This window comes from Gouania willdenowi, chromosome 3 (assembly GCF_900634775.1).
Source record: "Gouania willdenowi chromosome 3, fGouWil2.1, whole genome shotgun sequence".
In the NCBI taxonomy this organism is placed as follows: domain Eukaryota; kingdom Metazoa; phylum Chordata; class Actinopteri; order Blenniiformes; family Gobiesocidae; genus Gouania; species Gouania willdenowi.
The window spans coordinates 10731217-10750548 of NC_041046.1; the positions used below are offsets into that span (position 1 = coordinate 10731217).

The 19332-nt window shown below is 37.1% G+C and overlaps 1 protein-coding gene across 1 annotated transcript; it reads right to left on the minus strand.

Annotated features, from left to right (window-relative positions):
- Positions 1–544: 544 nt before the first annotated feature.
- On the minus strand, positions 545–18429 carry LOC114479853 (alcohol dehydrogenase 1-like). Its single transcript, XM_028473762.1, has 9 exons — positions 18283–18429; positions 11726–11827; positions 11501–11642; positions 11330–11417; positions 8634–8853; positions 8298–8558; positions 2285–2417; positions 2068–2206; positions 545–1973 (listed from the first exon to the last, which is right to left on the minus strand). Exons 1-9 carry the CDS (start codon positions 18298–18300, stop codon positions 1940–1942), a joined length of 1137 nt encoding a protein of 378 aa, XP_028329563.1. The 5' UTR covers positions 18301–18429; the 3' UTR covers positions 545–1939.
- Between the last annotated feature and the right edge of the window lie 903 nt (positions 18430–19332).

The window sequence follows — 19332 nt, forward strand, 5'->3', positions numbered from 1 at the left end:
GATATGCCTACATAAAAGTAAATAATTATGTAAATTATACATATGAAATCATAACGAAGAAAAAAACAGAAATAGGTTTGAGTGTATAAGCATTATTCTGTTACGTATTAAGTAAGTTAACTTTATTTATAGAGCGCTTTTCACAGACAAAGGTCAAAAAGTGCTTAACGACAAAAGAGGTGAAAAACAATGATCAGATAAAATTTCTATCATGTGTACATAACAAAACAAAAAAGGCATATATACAGTATAATTATCCATAAGCCTGTTTTAGCATGTTTTTAATAGGTTTTTTTCAGGTGTTTTATTACAAGATTTGTAGAGCAAATCGATTAGCTGTCCATTTTGCTAATTAAATGATAAGAATTAAGTTTTTAGGAGAGAATTAAAAAAAAAATTCCAGAATCGCTTTAAGTGTTCATCGTGTGTTGTACACAATAAACAAATCCTTAAGTGTACCCTGCGACTCTGGAAACAGGAAGAAGTGGGTCTGAAAAGGATGGAATTAAAGTGTATTCACATAGGAAGCAAAAGCTACGTACTGTCCGATGCATTCCCATTCCCATAGTTTCAATCGAGTTCCATGAAGGTCTGCAGACACATAAATAATAAAACATTCCAGAGAAATGAAGTCTATCCACATAGGAAACAAAAAATACGTAATTTCTGATGCAGTCGCTTTTATTTTGAAAGGCAACAAAAACTATGTACTCTCTGTTGCAGTCTCTTTTGTTTTGAAAGGCAACAAGAACTACGAGAACACCTAATATTTTTTTTTCAGTAACTCATTTACTTTTAGGTGTTTTGATAAAATTTTGAAGTATCATATTTGGACAGCTGTGTCTTTTATTGAGTTGAAATAACTGGAAATGTCATTGTACACACAAAAAAATGTGAAAACTAAGCATGAGTGAGAAAGAGAGGGCAAAGTCAGGCAACACGCACGCTACGTCTAAAGTGTGATTTTGCGCAAAAATTGTTTCTCTGTCAGCTTGGAAGACAGTAGAAAATAACGACAAAAAGGCAGTTGGATTCAAAGAGCTTTTTTTAGCCAATAAGTGATGTTAAGCGTAAGGTAAAGAAGTCCAAGGTTCTTTCTGTGGAAATCTTGGAAAAGAGCAGCAGCAGTTAGCGTAGCTAGTAGCAGCACCTGTAGCGAAGATGCTAATGCAGGAGAACCTGCTTCCAACAGACAGGACACAGGAGGGGGACATGAGGAGGACATGAGGAGGACTCAGGGACAGAGAGAAATAAGAGAAGGAGATGATGGTAAATGTTCTGCTATGGACAATGAGACAAGAGGCTCAATTCAAAGCCAAGTTAAGCTGCTACTCTTGGCTTATGAAAGACAAGCCAGGCCTCGGCTGTGGAATATGTAAAATAGGATACAAAGGGCTCCATGGCTGTTTTTTTTTGGCTGTTTTGGACAAATAGGTAAGCACACATTTTATTTTCATTTTTTCTGCTGTTCTGCTGATTCATCAGAGGAGTTATGGCCTTATTGGTGTAATGAGAGTGGCTACATTAGTCGTGATTTTGTGCTGTCCTTTGTGCTGAAACATGACAGATTTTGACAGCTGTCGCTCAGAGTGAGAGACTGAAGTGTTCCTTAAAGGGCGATTGACCATGCTTTTTTAAAGCTGATTCATCATTCTTTTATTAAACATTTAGGTTAAGTGTTTGTTTGTGTTGACCTGATATTATTGACCCATTGAGTTTGAAAAAGGCACTTTTAAACAATGTATTCCGTGACATTTTTGTCTCTCTCTTAGTGCCAGAACAACACCCAGCCTGTGTTCCGGGACCTGATGATTTACAAATTAAGCACTGAGCGTGACTGACACCTTTAACATAATATATTGAATGATTTTATTTCAATCATAATGCTTGCTTCATTATTTTAATGCAATTCCTTGTTGAGTTCCTTAGCTCAGTGGCTCTACTCCTGGCAGACAGTCAGAACAGTCCGGATGCTGCAGAGAAAAAGCAGTGAAAGCAGTGAGAAACGTTGCATTTGTTTCTGACTATTTTTTTCTGCTTGTGACCAGTGCGCTATTATCACCTTACCATTTGCACTGCTTCATCAGGTCAATGGCGTCGTTGACTTGGTCTAAAGTCATCTTGTGCGTGATGAACTCATCAAGCTTCAGCTTCTTGTCCTGGTAGGCCTTAACCATCCCAGGCACGCCATGTTTACCTTTGAACCCTTAAGAACAAACAGCACTCAAATAGAAAGAGATACCGTAACACAGATAATGTGACACATCTATTCATATCATCTTACCTCCAAACAAAGAGCCTTTCCATGTCCGTCCAGTAACAAGCTGACTCGATCGAAAAGCTACGTCATACAGGTCCGTCCAGCCGACAATCACACTGACTCCCCAACTACCGACACAAGACTCCAAGGCACTTCTCTAAATACAGAAGTTAACATTACTGCAAAATGTTCATGGACATAATATTTTCATTTAAATGTTCACCTGCACTACTCATCAATGCACTACTGCACTATTATCTTATTATTATTATTGTATTTTTATTTTATTTCGTTATTATTATTATTATTATTATTATTATTATTATTATTATTATTATTATCTTGTTATTTTATTTAGTTTGCACATATTAGTCTAACTAACTAACTACTTTTTTATTTATTTTTCTTTATTCTAGTTGATTTTTATTATTTAATGTTACACTATCTGAGAGAGCACAGGTCATCAAGACAAATTCCTCGTGTGTATTCATACACTCTTGGTCAATAGAGTTGATTGTGATTGTGATTCTGATTCTGATTATGTAGCGTTTAATAGAACACTAGTGCTGAACATATTTAAACATTTTAATACAGGATATCTTTTTCTAAAGAAGAATACACTTTATTGCAGACAAGGTCCATAAAAAACAAGAGCATATAAGCAGAATTGAGGTCAATTATAATTGTAATTGTGTAATTGATAATTAATTACAATTGCGGTGTATTTATAATTGTAATTGTGAATTTAAAAATCAGTTGCTGTCGTAATCGTAATTGACCTTTTGCAAAAGGCTCGCCCCCTTTATTTACTTTTGGGATTTCCGTCAACATATTAAAATAAACAACAAAGGGGACATTACAACTATTGAAGCAAAAGCATACCGGACCAGTCATGCTCCTGAAGTGCTGGACTTGTGAATATCTTTCTAATTTAACAGTCACTGCTGGGTAAGTTTTTCTATATTATATTATTTGTATCCTCCTTAAGCTATAAGAACATTACCACAGCTAATGGGGATCCTAATAAAACAAACTGTTACATCAGCGAGTTAGCTGAGCCTAAGGCTAATAAGATAGCAGCTATTAAAGCTGCTAAGTGGTAACAAAGCCTGTTAATATAGATTGGGAGACTTGTATGCTTCAGGATGTCGACTGAAATTTTGATAGTAATATGATAATATGATAGTTGCTAATAACTGTATACCCCAGTCGTCACCGTCGTCATCATTGCCCCCCCCGCCCCTTCCTCCCTTTTTTTTTACTAGGTACTGTAGTGATATACATCCAAATGTATAGGAACCATATGAGCTGACAGTGCACAACACGGACCTGTATTCGTGTTATGCACGTCAGTGTATCATGTTATGTAGTCCTCAGTGAGATGTCAATAAAGATTGGTTCATTCTCACATAACGTGTCTTCTATATGTCTTCATCCCATTACCATAACACTACAGTCCATGTTATTGTCATGTAGACAATAACATGGACAATACTGCCAAAGAACTGTATGCTTTAATGAATACTTTTGGTCTTACACAACATGTGACTGGTCCGACACACACTCAAGGTCACACTTTGGATCTGGTTATCTCTAAAGGTGTTGATATCTCTGCTGTTACTGTAAGAGACTTAGCTCTATCTGATCATTTCTGTGTCTTTTTTGACCTAGAGACTGTAACATCTGTTCCCCCTAGTTATGTGTGTTTAAAGAAAAGGTACATAAATGAGAACACAAGTGCACAGTTTATGGAAGCCATAGCAATGACACCAACATTGAGTGCTGAGACAGTTGATGATCTTCTGGATGAGTATAATAGAAACGTCTGTAATGTCATAGATGTGGTGGCTCCAATCAAAACTAAGAGAAAACCAAACACACAGAAAACACCTTGGAGGAGGACTGAGATAATGCAGAATTTGAAATCTGACTGTAGAAGAGCTGAGGGTAAATGGAGATCAACAAAACTCCAAATTCATCTAGAACTGTACAAAATAAGTCTGCGAAAATTCAATGATGGCTTGTTCAAAGCAAGGCAGCAATACTTTTCTGAAATTATTGCCAAAAATGTCAACAACTCTCGCACGTTGTTTTCTGTAATTGAAAAGCTCACAACCCCCCCAGATCAGATAGCCCCTGAATTACTGTCAGCTGGAAAATGCAATGAATTTGCTGTATATTTCAATGAAAAAATACAATCAATAAGATCAAACATCAGAACAAACCAGCAAAATCACAAAAAGCTTGAACAGCTTCAACCACTGAGGGATGAGTCAACTACAATGTCAGAGTTTATTACAGTGAACCCAAAAACAATAGAGGAGACTGTTCAGCAGCTGAATCCATCAACGTGTTGCCTTGACACAATACCCTCAAACTTCTTTAAAACTGTTGTAAAGTCAATTGTCACTGATTTGTGTCAGATAATTAACTGCTCATTCCAATCAGGCACCGTACCAAAATCCCTGAAAGTAGCTGCTGTGAAACCGCTGTTAAAAAAGAGAACACTGGATGCCTCTATACTGGCTAACTATAGACCAATCAGCAACCTTCCATTAATGGCCAAGATCATTGAGAAGGTGGTCTTCAACCAACTGAGTCAATTCTTAACATTCAACAAAATATTTGATAAATTTCACTCAGGTTTTCGTTCTCATCACAGCACTGAAACTGCTCTTATCAAAGTGATCAATGACATAAGGTTGAACACTGATTCAGGAAAAGTATCTGTTCTCATTCTGTTGGATCTAAGTGCTGCATTTGACACTGTAGATCATACAATATTGTTAATTAAATTAAATTAAATTAAATTAAATTAAATTAATTAAATTAAATTAAATTAAATTAAATTAAATTAATTTAGTTTAATTAATTTAATTTAATTCTTGGACCCCTTCTGTTTAGCCTATATATGCTTCCTTTAGGACAAATTTTACAGAACTGTAAGGTTGATTATCAGAGCTATGCAGATGACACACAACTATATCTATCACTGAACCCAGATGACCATGGTCCCATTGAGGTGTTGTGTGACTGTTTAGAAAAAATAAACTGCTGGATGAGTGAAAACTTCCTTCAACTAAACCATGACAAGACGGAGGTGATTGTCTTTGGTAACAAGGAAAAGAGGACTGCTGTCAGCAATTATCTTGAGTCTCGATCTTTAAAAGCTAAAGACCAAGTCAAAAACCTTGGTGTTCTGATTGACTCAGATCTTACATTCAGCAGTCAGATCAAATCTATCACAAAAACAGCCTTCTACCACCTAAAGAACATCTCCAGAGTGAAAGGTTTAATGGCTCAGAAAGACCAGGAGAAACTGGTCCATGCTTTTATCTCCAGCAGACTGGACTATTGTAATGGTCTTCTGACAGGAATCCCCCAAAAGAGCATCAAACAGCTACAGCTGGTTCAAAACGCTGCAGCTCGGGTCTTAACCAGAACAAAGAGGTCAGAGCACATTACTCCAGTTTTAAAGTCTTTACACTGGCTCCCAGTCAGCCTCAGAATAGACTTTAAAGTTCTGCTGCTGGTGTATAAATCTGTGAATGGGTTTGGTCCAGAATACATCAGTGACATGTTAGTCAGGTATGAACCCAGCAGGTCTCTCAGATCTATGGACACAGATCAGATAGTGGAGCCCAGAGTTCACAGTAAACATGGTGATGCTGCTTTTAGTTGTTATGCTGCAAAGAAGTGGAACAAACTGCCAGCAGAGCTGAAGTCAGCATCCAATGTGAACATTTTTAAATCAAAGTTAAAGGCACTTTTTTTCTCTACTGCATATGATTGAGAGAGAGATTTTTTTGTCATGTTGTTGATGTAATGATGATTTTACTGATGATTTTAAATGTTCTTATTGATTTTAAACAATTGAATGTTTTATCATGTAAAGCACATTGAGTTGCCTTGAGTATGAAATGCGCTATATAAATAAATTTGCCTTGCCTTGCCTTGCCTTACAGGTTCGTGAATGTATAGTTATGTCAAGGCTGTATTATCTTTCGACACCTTATTTAATCAAATTAAAATCAAATCAAGCATTATTGTCATTTTGCTGAATATACACATTAGTGCAGACAAGATGGGATAAAGTTAAAAACAAACACATCTCCCATACTACAAAATACATACCCGCATACTGACACATACATCCCTGAGATGTTTTTATAGTTTTATAGCTCATTGTAGACATTGCGCCAGTTGTGTTTTGGGCTTTGGGAACAGAAAGAACAAGACTCCCCCAGCCAAACTCTTACCTAGTATCCAGCTTACACAAGCCATGAGCACACCTCTTCACCATTGTGCCTGCTCTGAGCATGTCGGACCTTGTTTACATAGTAACAGTTGCTCTTACTTGTGATTGGACAATGACTGTTTGCGGGCGGGGTTTTGCAAAAGGTCAGTTAAATTATAATTGTGTTTGAATAATTGACTTTGTTATTGTAATTGTAACCAGCCTATTAAGTGAAGCTAATGCGGTGACAGGATGTCGTACCATTCCTGTATATTTCACAATAAAAGCAGCCTGCTGCTTTCAGCAGTTAAGGGATTTATATATTGGCCAACGTTGTGTGATAATGATAAAAATAAGGTTAATTTATTATCCTAAGCCAATAGCCACTTGGCTTGTAGACTCATTTTACTCATTTGAGTATTGTTTATTTGTTTATTGAGGACTCATTTAGGTATTGTTTATTCTCAGCTGTGAATAATTAGGATTTTTATTAATATTATTTTAAAAACGCAGGCTGTATTCTTTTCTGTACTCATGTGTTACTTGTTTTTCAGCCTATTTGGGAATCGATATGAGAATTGATTAAAAAGAAAAAAAAACGGATCGATAAGCAGGAATCGATAAAGCATTGGTATCGCAAAATCTTTATCAATATACATGCCAATCATGTTCCCCAGTTTTTTTCCCTCATGTCTACTCTTTTCAATCATTTGTTCATTCCTAATGTCTACCTGTGAACCCTCTAGTGGCTGAAGAGTCCTTGCTTTGAATGTCATATTCAACCACAAACATCACAGGATGTCCCTTTTGGAATTGGTTCTTGTGCTCTTTGTGAATTTCTGAAGTAGATGTTTTTCTTGTGCAACCTGGATGCATTTACCTTCAAATTGGCTGACACCCTCGTAATAAATGAATGTCCATTATTTAGTGTTTTTAGCAAGTTCTTCCAAACAGCTATCATCTATGAGACACTTACTGTGGTTGGCTTTAAGTATATCTTTGTCTTTTGGAGACAACTGTGAAGGAAGCGCTCCAGCTTCTTTACACAAGGTCTATTGGTGGTTTGAGTTTCACAGTCATAGGAGTGGTGGTATGACGGTTTCCTTTGATGTGCCCAAAAGCACTGTTTGCTTTTGTAGATCAATGGGTCACAGTAAAAACGAATGCAGGTATGAGAATCAACCTACAACCTGACTAAGTTTGTTGATTAACACATGATTCATTTATCCAGACACACAGTGAACCAGGTGCATGTGCTTTAATGTGCCACACCAGTGCGTGCTCTGTTGTGGACCTTCACGTTCCAGGCAGGTACAGGAATAGCACATCCAAAATATTTGAGATCATAGTAAATCTGACCCTCGAGGTTTTACTTTTCATTCAAACTGTTGGTACGGAGTTCGTAATTAGCACATTGGGGCTGGATAATTATTATTTTGTTGTGTAGTGTTATCTTTAAATATTAAAGAACTTTCAGTTTGGCATCTCTTTTTTGCTGTGTTTTGTCCCATTGTCTGTCAGACCAGGAGGTAGAGGTTACATTTAATATGTACTGTATTTCAATAAGTAATGCACGTTTGCTAAAAAAAAAATACTCCAGTAGGTTGCTGTGGCAACCACAACTGGCACCTATACCGGAGCCTAAATCCCCTAGCTTTGATTAAAACAGTAAAAGTAAATAAAAATGGTTTAGTGCTGTTGGGATGGTCAACCATCTTCAGAGGTGAGTTTATCTACCAACACCATAAAACACTACCTGTTACACGAGCAGGAAAAAAACAATTGAAGAAAAATCCCTACCATAACTTCCACTTTCCCAGTGCACTCTATGGAGTAGTCCACGCCTCCGTTGGTCATGTCAGCCAACACCTGGTTGATGGGTTTATTGTGATCTTTTGGATTGACAAAGTCAGTGGCACCGAACACTTTGGCCTTTTCAAACTTGTCAGCGTTGATGTCCACAGCAATGATCCTCTCAGCTCCTGCATTTTTGCAACCCATGACTGCAGCCAAACCCACAGCTCCCAGTCCAAACACAGCACAGGTGGAGCCTGGCTCTACCTGCAAAGACATCCATTTAGTTATCAGGATACTTTGGGTACTTGATTTTTTTCTAATATCTTTAACCATATTAACCTTAGCAGTATTAACTGCTGCTCCATATCCGGTGCTAATTCCACAGCCAATGAGGCAGACCTTGTCCAGTGGAGCAGTCGGGTCAATCTTAGCCAAAGCGGTCTGATGAACCACAGTGTATTCAGAGAAGGTGCTGGTTCCCGCGAACTGATGCAGCCTTTTACCATTACAGCTGAGCCTGGACTGCACTGATACCATCAGGTCTCGACGAATCAGAGTCCTGAAATAGAATATGAAACATATTTGTAATTTTCAGTGTTTTTGTAATTTTCTCTCCACCATATGGGATGCCAATTGTAAAGTTGTGCATACTAAAATAAACAGCAACAAACAGTTGGGACAATATTTACTGCAATACTGTTTTTCTCTAAAAATATAATGTAAATTTAAAATGTTAAATATTTAATCTGATTATAAACGTTAAACATTTAGATTTAACATTGCCATTTTATTTTTACAAGAAAATATTGCTGTAAATCAGGGAAACTTTACAATCAGCGCCCCATACCACCATTGGGTTGTTCTAATTTTAAGTAAAGAATGCACAATCTTGTGCGTGCATGTTTGAATGACACTATTTCTTTATGCACAAATCAGTGCAAGAGCAGACGTGGTTAAGGAGAGTATTTAAATGACAATTTTGTTAGTGTAAAATGTGGAGAAATGGATAAAGTAAGAGAGCTGAGAGGGCTAAAGTGCAAAATTAAATTTGAATTGGAGGTGACATGCAGATGCAGGTGCTCTCTGTTCTGAGAAGATAACCGCACAAACACTTATTTATGTTATTAAATACACTGAATTGATTTAATTATGTATGCTATAAAATAAATATAAATGAAGGTGCTGTTACTTAAATGAACTTAAAAACATAAGGTTTTATTTTGATGTCTATGAGTATTTTAAAGGACACCTTCAGTCAATTTTAATTTGGAGCTTTATCAATAGAACATATATATTACTAGAGGTTTTGTTAGGTTGTTTTCTTTAGAAGTCATTTGATCCCCAACTTCCACTTTTCACTGATACATTTCCAGAGGTGTAAAGGGTACTAATATTTCCTACTTAAGTAAAGGTACTGTTACTTGATAGAAATTGTATTCAAGTACAAGTAAAATGTGGCTCAATTAAATAGTACTCAAAGTAAAAGTTTGAGAATACAATCTATTGTTGATTCAGAAAGTTTGACTAACTCCAACAGTTCTCCGCTATCTCAGTGATGTGTCGACTCTGTTCAAAGTCTGATCAAATATTGAAGAGGAATACACATATGATGGTTGTAAGCTTCAGAGCAGATGGCAAAGGGATGGAGCTTGCTTGTTGCAGGTCACTTCGACATCATTATTGTAAACAAAAACTTTAGTCAGTATTAATGCATTGTGACATTAGGGCTGGTCGATACAGTATGCCTGAAAAATGTATCACGATATAAGTGTTTCATATCAGTCAATATTGATAATTATTCATTAGTTTTTTAACCTTTTCAAAATAAGGACCAGAAGAAAAAAGGCTAAATTTAAATACCTTTATTTTAAACATAATCTTTAAAATTTAAAAAGAGATCAACAAAACTACGGAAAAAGCTAAAACACCTCAATTAAGATTTACAATGTACAAATAGACATAAAATAAATGCTTAATCAAACAAAATGTGCAACGCATCTTGTAAACAATAAATCACTTGCACACCTGAGGTAGAACTATCATCTCTAACATGAAACGAACAGCAGGGTATGTATTAAGAAAATATTATGGGGGGAATTTTGGCTTTTATTTCCTCAATTAGAATGAAATTATTTCCTTAAAAATGCAAATGAAAAGCAAAAATAATAGTTCCTCTGCCTACATCCCCCAGAATGCCTTCCGGTTCTGGCTCAGGGGTTATTTTGGGTTTTTTTTCTAATGGAGTTCAGTGAAATTATTGAACATTCAATCACACATTTTCTATTGATACATAATTACATCTCTATTGCAATATATATCATTATCATTTTATCACCCAGGCCTATGTGACATACAGGTGATGGTTTTCCTGTTTGGTATCTCTGCCCGCCACGCCTCCTCCAGCGCACTTTTGAGCAGCTGTAGGGTCATCAGCTGGTACCACCTTTCACGGACATTTCATCTCCTTGCCAGTACATCTCCCAGTGGGGGGGCAGTGGCTTGTTGGGGACATATCCCCACCACCCCCAGCAGCTGTCATCATTGGGGTGTTGCACCCCAACTCCAATCCTTCCTCCAAAGCCATAATCAGTCCCTCGCCTTCTCTCCCTCATCCGCCAGCTTCTCTATTGCTCTCTTCAGACTTGTTCCTGACATTCCTACACACTGGAGAAGCTGGATTACTGACTTCCCATAAAGTCCCTGCTTCCAACTTCCACGTAGTGGATGGTTGCGGTGTAAGCATTAGGGTTGCTGGTCAGATGTGGACACAGAGTTTATTTGATCAAAGGGTTTTGGGGAACAGACCGGTCAGGGATGTTAGAGGTTAACAAGCCTTCAGCATGTGTGCCTAAGTACATCTGTATTCATAAAATAACGGAGCCTCCTCAGGCATAGGTCTTGGTGTGTGCTATCAGTGTACAAAGGTATCTGTCCTGCTTAGAGCAGTCTGACCAGAATTGACCAGGAGAGGGTTCTGTAAATACATATCATATCCAAAGAGAAACAGGTAGATAAAGTCAATCAAAGAAGCTCACCATGCTGTTTCACACTGATTGGTCTTTGGACTCTTACAGAAGCGACACTCTCCGCACTGGGGCAGGAACACAGGAATCACCTTGTCCCCTGTCAGACAAAACAAACGTATACAGATGTAAACAAAAACAAGTTAACTAGTTTAACACCACCATGTATGCTTCCCATCTGACCGGGCTGAAATTCAGTGACTCCCTCTCCAACACTCTCAACAATGCCTGCAGCTTCATGGCCAAGAACAGTTGGGAATCCGTCTTTGTTCATGCTCTCCAGGAGATAGTACAAGTCACTGTGGCAGACTGCAGTTGCCACAATCTGTATCACAGACAATTAAAATAAATAATGTGAATAAATGCTTTCATTGATTTCTATAAGATTTGATGGTCATTAACTCTTACCTTGATGCGGACCTCATCCGCCTGAGGGGGAGCCACCTCGATCTCCTCGATCTTCACAGGCTTATTTGGCTCCCAGGCTACAGCTGCCTTACACACAATGACCTGCAGGGAGCCAGTAACAACCCATTTACCTCTGTTGCCGTCTAATTGTGTACATTGTGCACTACTCTTCCTTTTCCCAGCTTTCAATAAAGGTGTGCATTGATGCTAAGGTATTGTATTTACATCAAATGTCAAAGAGAATACTTTGGTCAAGGTCTTAGCAGCAAAACAGTTTAGTACATACGCTGAAAACAACAACAACAACAACAACAACAACAACAACAACAACAACAACAGGGTTTGTTACGACCCAAGTCTAGATTGTAGATTTTATGTATTAAAACCTTTCAGAACAATAAAAAATATGACTTGTTTGCTGAACGGAATAAAATAGTTTAATGCTGCTATCAGTGTTAAACTCCGGGGTGACCGAGATGAGGCTCAGTGGTAGAGTGGGTTGTCTAATAACCGAATGGCTGGGGGTTCAAATCCCGCTCTATTGATGTCAGTATCGTTGTGTCGTTGGGCAAGGCACTTTACACACATTGCCTTGTATAAATGGGTATGAATGTCAGTGGTGTTCAGAGGGGCCATAGGCGCAAAATGGTAGCCACGCTTCTGTTAGTCTGTCCCAGGGCAGCTGTGGCTACAATGTAGCTTTCCTGAGTGGCTCAGGTCAACCCAGACTTGTGACCACAAGTGATTTGAACTGATATTTTTATGGTGCATCTTAGGGCTACGTGCAATGCACTGTTACACTTTAAATACAAACATTAGAGAAAGAAGCACCTTAGGGCTATGTGCACTACACTATAGCACTTTAAATTAAAAAAAAAATAAATAAATAAAATAAATAAATAAAAAATAATTAGAGAAAGAAGCAAATTAGGGCTGTGTGCAATGCACTATAGCACTTTAAGTAAATAAAAAATTAGAGACAAAGCACACTAGGGCTATGTGCAATGCACTACAACACTTTAAATATATATACACTTTTATTATTATTATTTTTTTATTAAAAGACAATTCAGGGCTATTTGCAATGCACAGTGGCAATTTAAATAAATTATTATGATAATGTAAATTTATTGTTGCACTCCTGTGATTGACCAACCCTGACTATGTGGAAGTGAACTGCTTTTCTTTCCCCTGTACATTTCTTGGCCCTACAGCATCCTGTCTTTTCTCTTGAGTGTAGTTGTTCTGGTCCCAGTGTTCCATTTATATGATATGTTACTGTATTTTATGATCCCTATGTTTTTTTTGTCCTGTATGTAATCTTTTTATATATTTTGTGTCTCGCCATGTCTTATTGTTAAGCGTAACATTTTATTACATCAGCCTGTCTAGGGACAACAGATGGAAATTAGCCGTTGGCTACAATCTGGCATATTTACATTTATTTTTTTGAATGTTCATTAATATGTATTGTCCCTACTTAAATAAAGAAAATAAACCACCGGTATGACTGATGTGACTGATGTGAATGAATAATGGTTTCTGTACGTGCTTTGAGTGTCCTTGAAAAATATAATATAAATCCAAGCCAATAATAGAATTGGGCTAGGCCTGATCCTACCTGGGGTATATTATGAACTTTGTTCTGTTACAACACCTTAGGTCAAACTACACCCCAGATATAAAACAGCCTTGGCCAGACTATGCATATTACTTTTTATTGAAGACAACTCATTATTTTAGGGTTCATAAAGGAGCTTAAAAAGTTGGGGTTAAAGTGATGAACTCAGCTTTAGTAACACAGGACTGATGAAACGAGCCTCACATGAAGGATAGAGTGACTGTAGAAGTTAAACATCAGTTATATGTTTGTTTTGATTCTCTATGGCAGCAAAAAGTGACCATGAAAAGCTATGAGATTCAAAGGTTTATTATCATGTGCACATTAAGGAAACATGGTTCCCTGTACAATGAAATTCCTACTTTGCTGTTCAAACTAGGAGTGTGACGATATCTCGATACGGCAATCTATCACAATATTTTTTCTACTATCGATTATCAATATGCTCGCACAAAGTATCGATTATATTTTATTTTTTTTCAAAACCTTTTCTGCTTTTTTGCTAAAATGTGCGGGTACGTCTTCACAGAGAATTTGTCACTGTTTGCTATAGGAACCAATACTTTGTTTACTGAAATATTGCACTATAATGATGTCACTTATTCGTTTACATTGGTATGTTGACACTTATTTACAAAAATGTTGCACTCCAATAGTGTCACTGTTCATAGGACACCTTTTCAATTTATTGTCTTTCAGAGATATAAAATAAAAAATTGTATTTTTTCACTTAATCTTTTTTTTTTCTTAAACTGTTGATCAACTCTGCGGTGGACAAATAGTGGTTACCAAGCTGGGTTGTAATCAGAGGGTCAGTGGTTTGAATCCAGTCTACCCCTACTGCTCCTGTATTAACACTGCTTTGGATAAAAGCCTCTGCTCAATGAAATTGTATTGTATACAACCCTACAGTTTTTAATCATTTGCATTCACAGTACTAAACTCTTGAGAACAGCAGAAACTGAAAATGTTAAAAGGAATCCTGGAACAAATAACACAAAACAACCTGAATATTAATCAGAATTAAAAATCAAAAATTAAAGTGGCTTCAGCATCATAAAAACAGTTCAGTCAGGACCGCTTTAGTCAAAATAAATGTGCATTAGGATTTATATAGCGCCTTTGAGCACTTTACAAGGATATGCATGCAATAGTATATTAGGCGGTATGGGTCTGTTCAGGGACCTCCTTGCCCTTTCCGCGAGCTTACGTGAAAAGCCGTAGGTAGGGAGAGGACTCCTCCATTACCTTCACTGAGCCCTAGCTAAAGGCTAAAGCAAGGAGAGCAGTTAGCAGAAACCCCCTGGAACAGATCAGAGCACATGTTAATGACAAAAAAATGACACCCAGTTAGTTGGATACACACTGACCTGGAAGAGTTGGGGCGGAGGTGTGTTGCAAGGTGCTTGCTGAGAAGTGACAGCCGTTAGCACGGCAAATGGTAGCAGTTAGCATGGCAAGTAGCAGCAGCTAGCATAATGAGTAGCAGCCAATAACGTAACAAGTAACAGCCGTTAGCATAACGAGTAGGAGCACCTGTAGTGCCAATGCAAGAGCACCGACCTCCAACAGAGAGGACACGGGACCTGGTGATTTACAATTTAAGCACTGAGCAAAACTGAAATGTCTCTATAGTGGACTGTATATATATATATGTTCAAACAGAGCGAAGCCAGGGGAAAATACAAGACAGTTTTATTGCATTCCTAAAATAATAACTAGTCACGGAGAACAAACAGAACGTCTGTCCACGGAAAAGAGAAACAAATGGCTAGCCATCATCAACGGGAAAGCTTTCCGACCTGACCCAGAAAAGCAACACTATAAAGTCTGTAGCAATCATTTCATCACAGGCAAGTGTATATATTATAGATGCATCTCTTGTAGGCCCACCGAGATGTTATGATGTTTTCATATGAATACAATACAATAACGTGTTACCTCCCAACACTGAAAAAGAGCATCCTGATGTAGGAGTCTTTACAGGGCTGCAGGGCTTGAGTCTGCAACCAAAATGGTTGCATATGCGAGTATATTTCCAGTGTGTGCAAGTGAAAATTTTATCTTGTCGCATCCGTGCGAGTGCATAAGGATAACCTTATTTTGGATGGAGCGGCTGAGCACTTTGTCACGTCACAAGAGTGCACTTCTCTCTCTTTATCTCGCTCCGCACTGCGGGTGAGGAGACGGTGCGCGCTCACGCAACTTGGCTGTGGGTATTGCAACGGTGAATGCGCCAAGTATAAACACCAATGCGCTTCTTTGGAGTACGCGTGATCCGCGAACGGGGCCAGGCATAACGAGCCCTTCACTGAGTGCGCGCTCACATTGAGGGCAGCATTAAAAAGAAAGAATGTGCCGAGCGCAGCGATAGAGCGTACACGCTCATTAGAATCAGCATCGAGTGACCAGAACTGATGGACTATGATGCCAGGCCAGATGTTCAGCTGTGGTTCTCCCAGGGCAGGGGTCTGCAGCTCTGGAAACTCATGAGGCCCTTTGACTCTTTTGCAATGGCTTAATATGGCTTCAAAAAATATTGAAATAAGGAGTTGTTTTTTTTTTACAGAGGTTATTAATGATTAATGACAAAATCAAGATATAACAATTTGTTAACCTAAAATAAATCACGTTGTGCAATGACTCAGCACCTTCCTACTTCACGTACACCTACAGACACCAACATTCCTACACCTGTGGCTAACCTTAAGTTTTAAATCCCTGGTAAAATAACTAAACCAACAAAAACACTATTCTGGAAGAATATAGTGATTTTAATTGTGTGGGAACAGATTCATTTAACCACCATTGTGCCGGTTAAATATGCATGCTTTATGTGTGGCAAGAAATGAGCAATTAGCATGTGTTGACCACATGATCATGTGTTATCAAATTCAAGTTACTTTTTGTAGCCTTCCAAATACATTAAATAAAAGAAAACTTTATATCTTTATATAACATTGTGTTCATGTAAATTGAGATGCGTAAGAATTTGAAGATGCAAGATACTGTTTTATTTCTTGATGTCAATTTGTTTTATTTTATTTTAAACTGTTTTTAAGCTTCCATTTACATGATCAACATAAATCAAATCAAATTAAATCAAACATTATTCTATATCATTTTAACTGTATAGAATTTAATACACTGTATTGTCTTTATTAAGAAGGTATTTTTTTGGCTCCAGGAGGACTTTAATCCAGGTGAGATGAGGTTAAATGGTTCCTTGTAGAGTAAAGGTTACAGACCCCTGACCAGGGGAAGAGGGTTAGGAGACCCCACTATAAGAGCTGGACCCTCTGATTTTAATCCCATGGGGTGAAGTAATGCTTTTATCAAATAAATTACTCGTTATTTTAGTGATGAGATCGTCTGTCAGCTCATTCACACATGCTCTGAGGGCCCGCCCAGAAATGAGGTGAGGTGCCAGTGACACATTATTATGTAATGCTATTATGAACTTGCACAAACATCATTCGTTGGTTCTTTCTTTAAAACTTCCATGAAGACAGTTTTATATTTAAAAATGCAGATAAAAATAATATTGGTGCAAAGTTTTGCCAATTAAGAAAACATTGTCAAATTAAACAATACATTTAAAATACATCAAATTAACTAATATTGTAACAGTAGTTAAAATCTCATCTTATCAAGACCGAAATGTGTTAACCCCTCCTTGGGGAGCATTTGTCACGAACATGCTGAAGTTCGGGGGAAAAACACAAGAAGTTATCTGTACTGCTTGAAGTTGGTATTTAAGTCTTCCTAAAGCCTGCAAACTGGCAGCATGGAGAGCAGCATGCTTTCCTCAGCCCAGAATTCTCCCAGCTTCCAACCACCTGCTTGTGTGTAGGGGCTGGTTGGTTGTAAGATTTTACTTGTGACTAATGTTAGAATGGATTATTATTTTCTTTTTGTGTGTAATACTATAATTTTATATCTTTATGCTCAATAATCCTGTTAATATAATACATTCTCTGTCAGGCTAACTTTTTTTAAAAGCCCCACAGGAGGAGGACAAACAGTTTTTGAACATCTAATTTCTACTTAATCTAAATTTAACAACAACAACAATGGATGTAAGCGATGATACAAATCAGATATAAATAACTAGGACACTCAGATTAACACTATAATATCCATTTGATCCAAAAAGCACAAAATCTAAATCATAAACAAATAAGAATAATTCTATTGTAAATACTGAACTTAATACAAATTAAACAACTCATGTTCATATACCTAAATAAATCAAATAAACAGACACCATTGGCCCCTACATGATAAATAATAATAAGGAATACATCAATAATCTTGTACATAATTTGTAATGCTTTAAATCAACAGTAAAATGTCCTTTTTAACTAACTATAATAACTGATCCTTTGATTTGTAAATGTGAAACATCTTCTAGTTAAAAAACTACTGTTAGATATAAACTTTAACTTTTGAAAATCTATGCTTTAACCTGTATTCTTTGTGCATGTCTTTATCTTTGATGAGCTCATGTTTGACCCTGACAATCACAAATATCTTACGTATCATAACAAAAAAAGACGCATGCAGCCTGTATGTTCCAGCCGAAGGAGGAGAAACACAATAACAACATAGAATAAAAATAATGAGAAATCTCAGGAGTGAGCGGACCCTGACTCTAACACTAAGTTAGAATAAAAGATAATTAGAAATACCCTTGTCATCTTTCCTTGAAGCTGATCATCAAAAAACTGGGAAGGTAGAGGTAACAAAAACCTCACAATATCTATAATTGTTATTCCCACAAGTAGAAAATGAATGACTGTTGTTAACAATGAATTTGAAGATATCTGTAATTCAGTTTTGACTAATTAAAATGTAATATATTTGTCACATATCTTAAATTAACATTTGTGAACTAAATTACATAAAGTATGAATTACTGATTAAATGTTTTTACCTTTCCAGCTGTGGTCATTTCTGCAGCAGAGATCAGGTCAGTCACAGATGAGTTTATCAGCTCAGAGTGAAGCAGTAACACACTGAATTAATCAGCTCAGAGTGAAGCAGTAACATGGGCGTCGTCTGTTATTCCTCACTGTCCTTAAACCAACCCTCGGCTTTTCCACTGTTACCCTGAAAACTCCTTTAAAAGGTAACTTGGTTACTTTTCTGATCACTTCACTCTAAAAGTAACTACGTTAGAATACAAGTTACTTCATTAGTTACATTCGGCAGCTGCCAACAACACTGCCTCAACATAAAGATAACATAACTAACTTTAATGGAAATTCATTTTCAACAGTGACATCAAAAAAGTTTCTGATTAGCTGAAAATAGAAAAGGTATTTAAATAGGGATGAGTTGATTACTGGTTTTACAGAGAGCTGAATTTCAGTTATAAACAAGGGAAAGAAAGGGAACTATTTACTCTAAGACAGAGTAATGAGATGTTTCATTTTCCTTTCCAATTTTTTTGTAATGTATAATATGTCTGTATTCTTCAAAGAGTCTGTTCATGTTAAACTATGCAAGATGTAATATTTGCCTGACTGGTTTGAATATTTTGTTTGCAATAAAGAGAGAGAGAGGGAGAGAGAGAGAGAGAGAGAGAGAGAGAGAGAGAGAGAGAGAGAGAGAGAGAGAGAGAGAGAGAGAGAAAACTCCCAGAGCCAGATGTGGACCTATTGATTTTAGATCAGGGTTCAATTCCGTACAATGTTTTTGCTAAAAGCCACATTATATGAAAACACAATAGTTATCACTACTTATTTCACAACAAACCTAAATGTCCCTCACGTCCCACCTTCAAACATAACCTCATTTGGCCATCCATGAAAAAGCTACTTAACCTCCCATTTTTCTATAGCAATACATACTTTCTACGGGCACTAGTAAAATACAAAATATGTAAGAAACAGACAATATCCAAGCAAGAAGAGGCAGATATCAGTCACAACAGGATCGTCACTTTAAATTTCCTAGATGTTGTGACCAATTTCTATTTAAG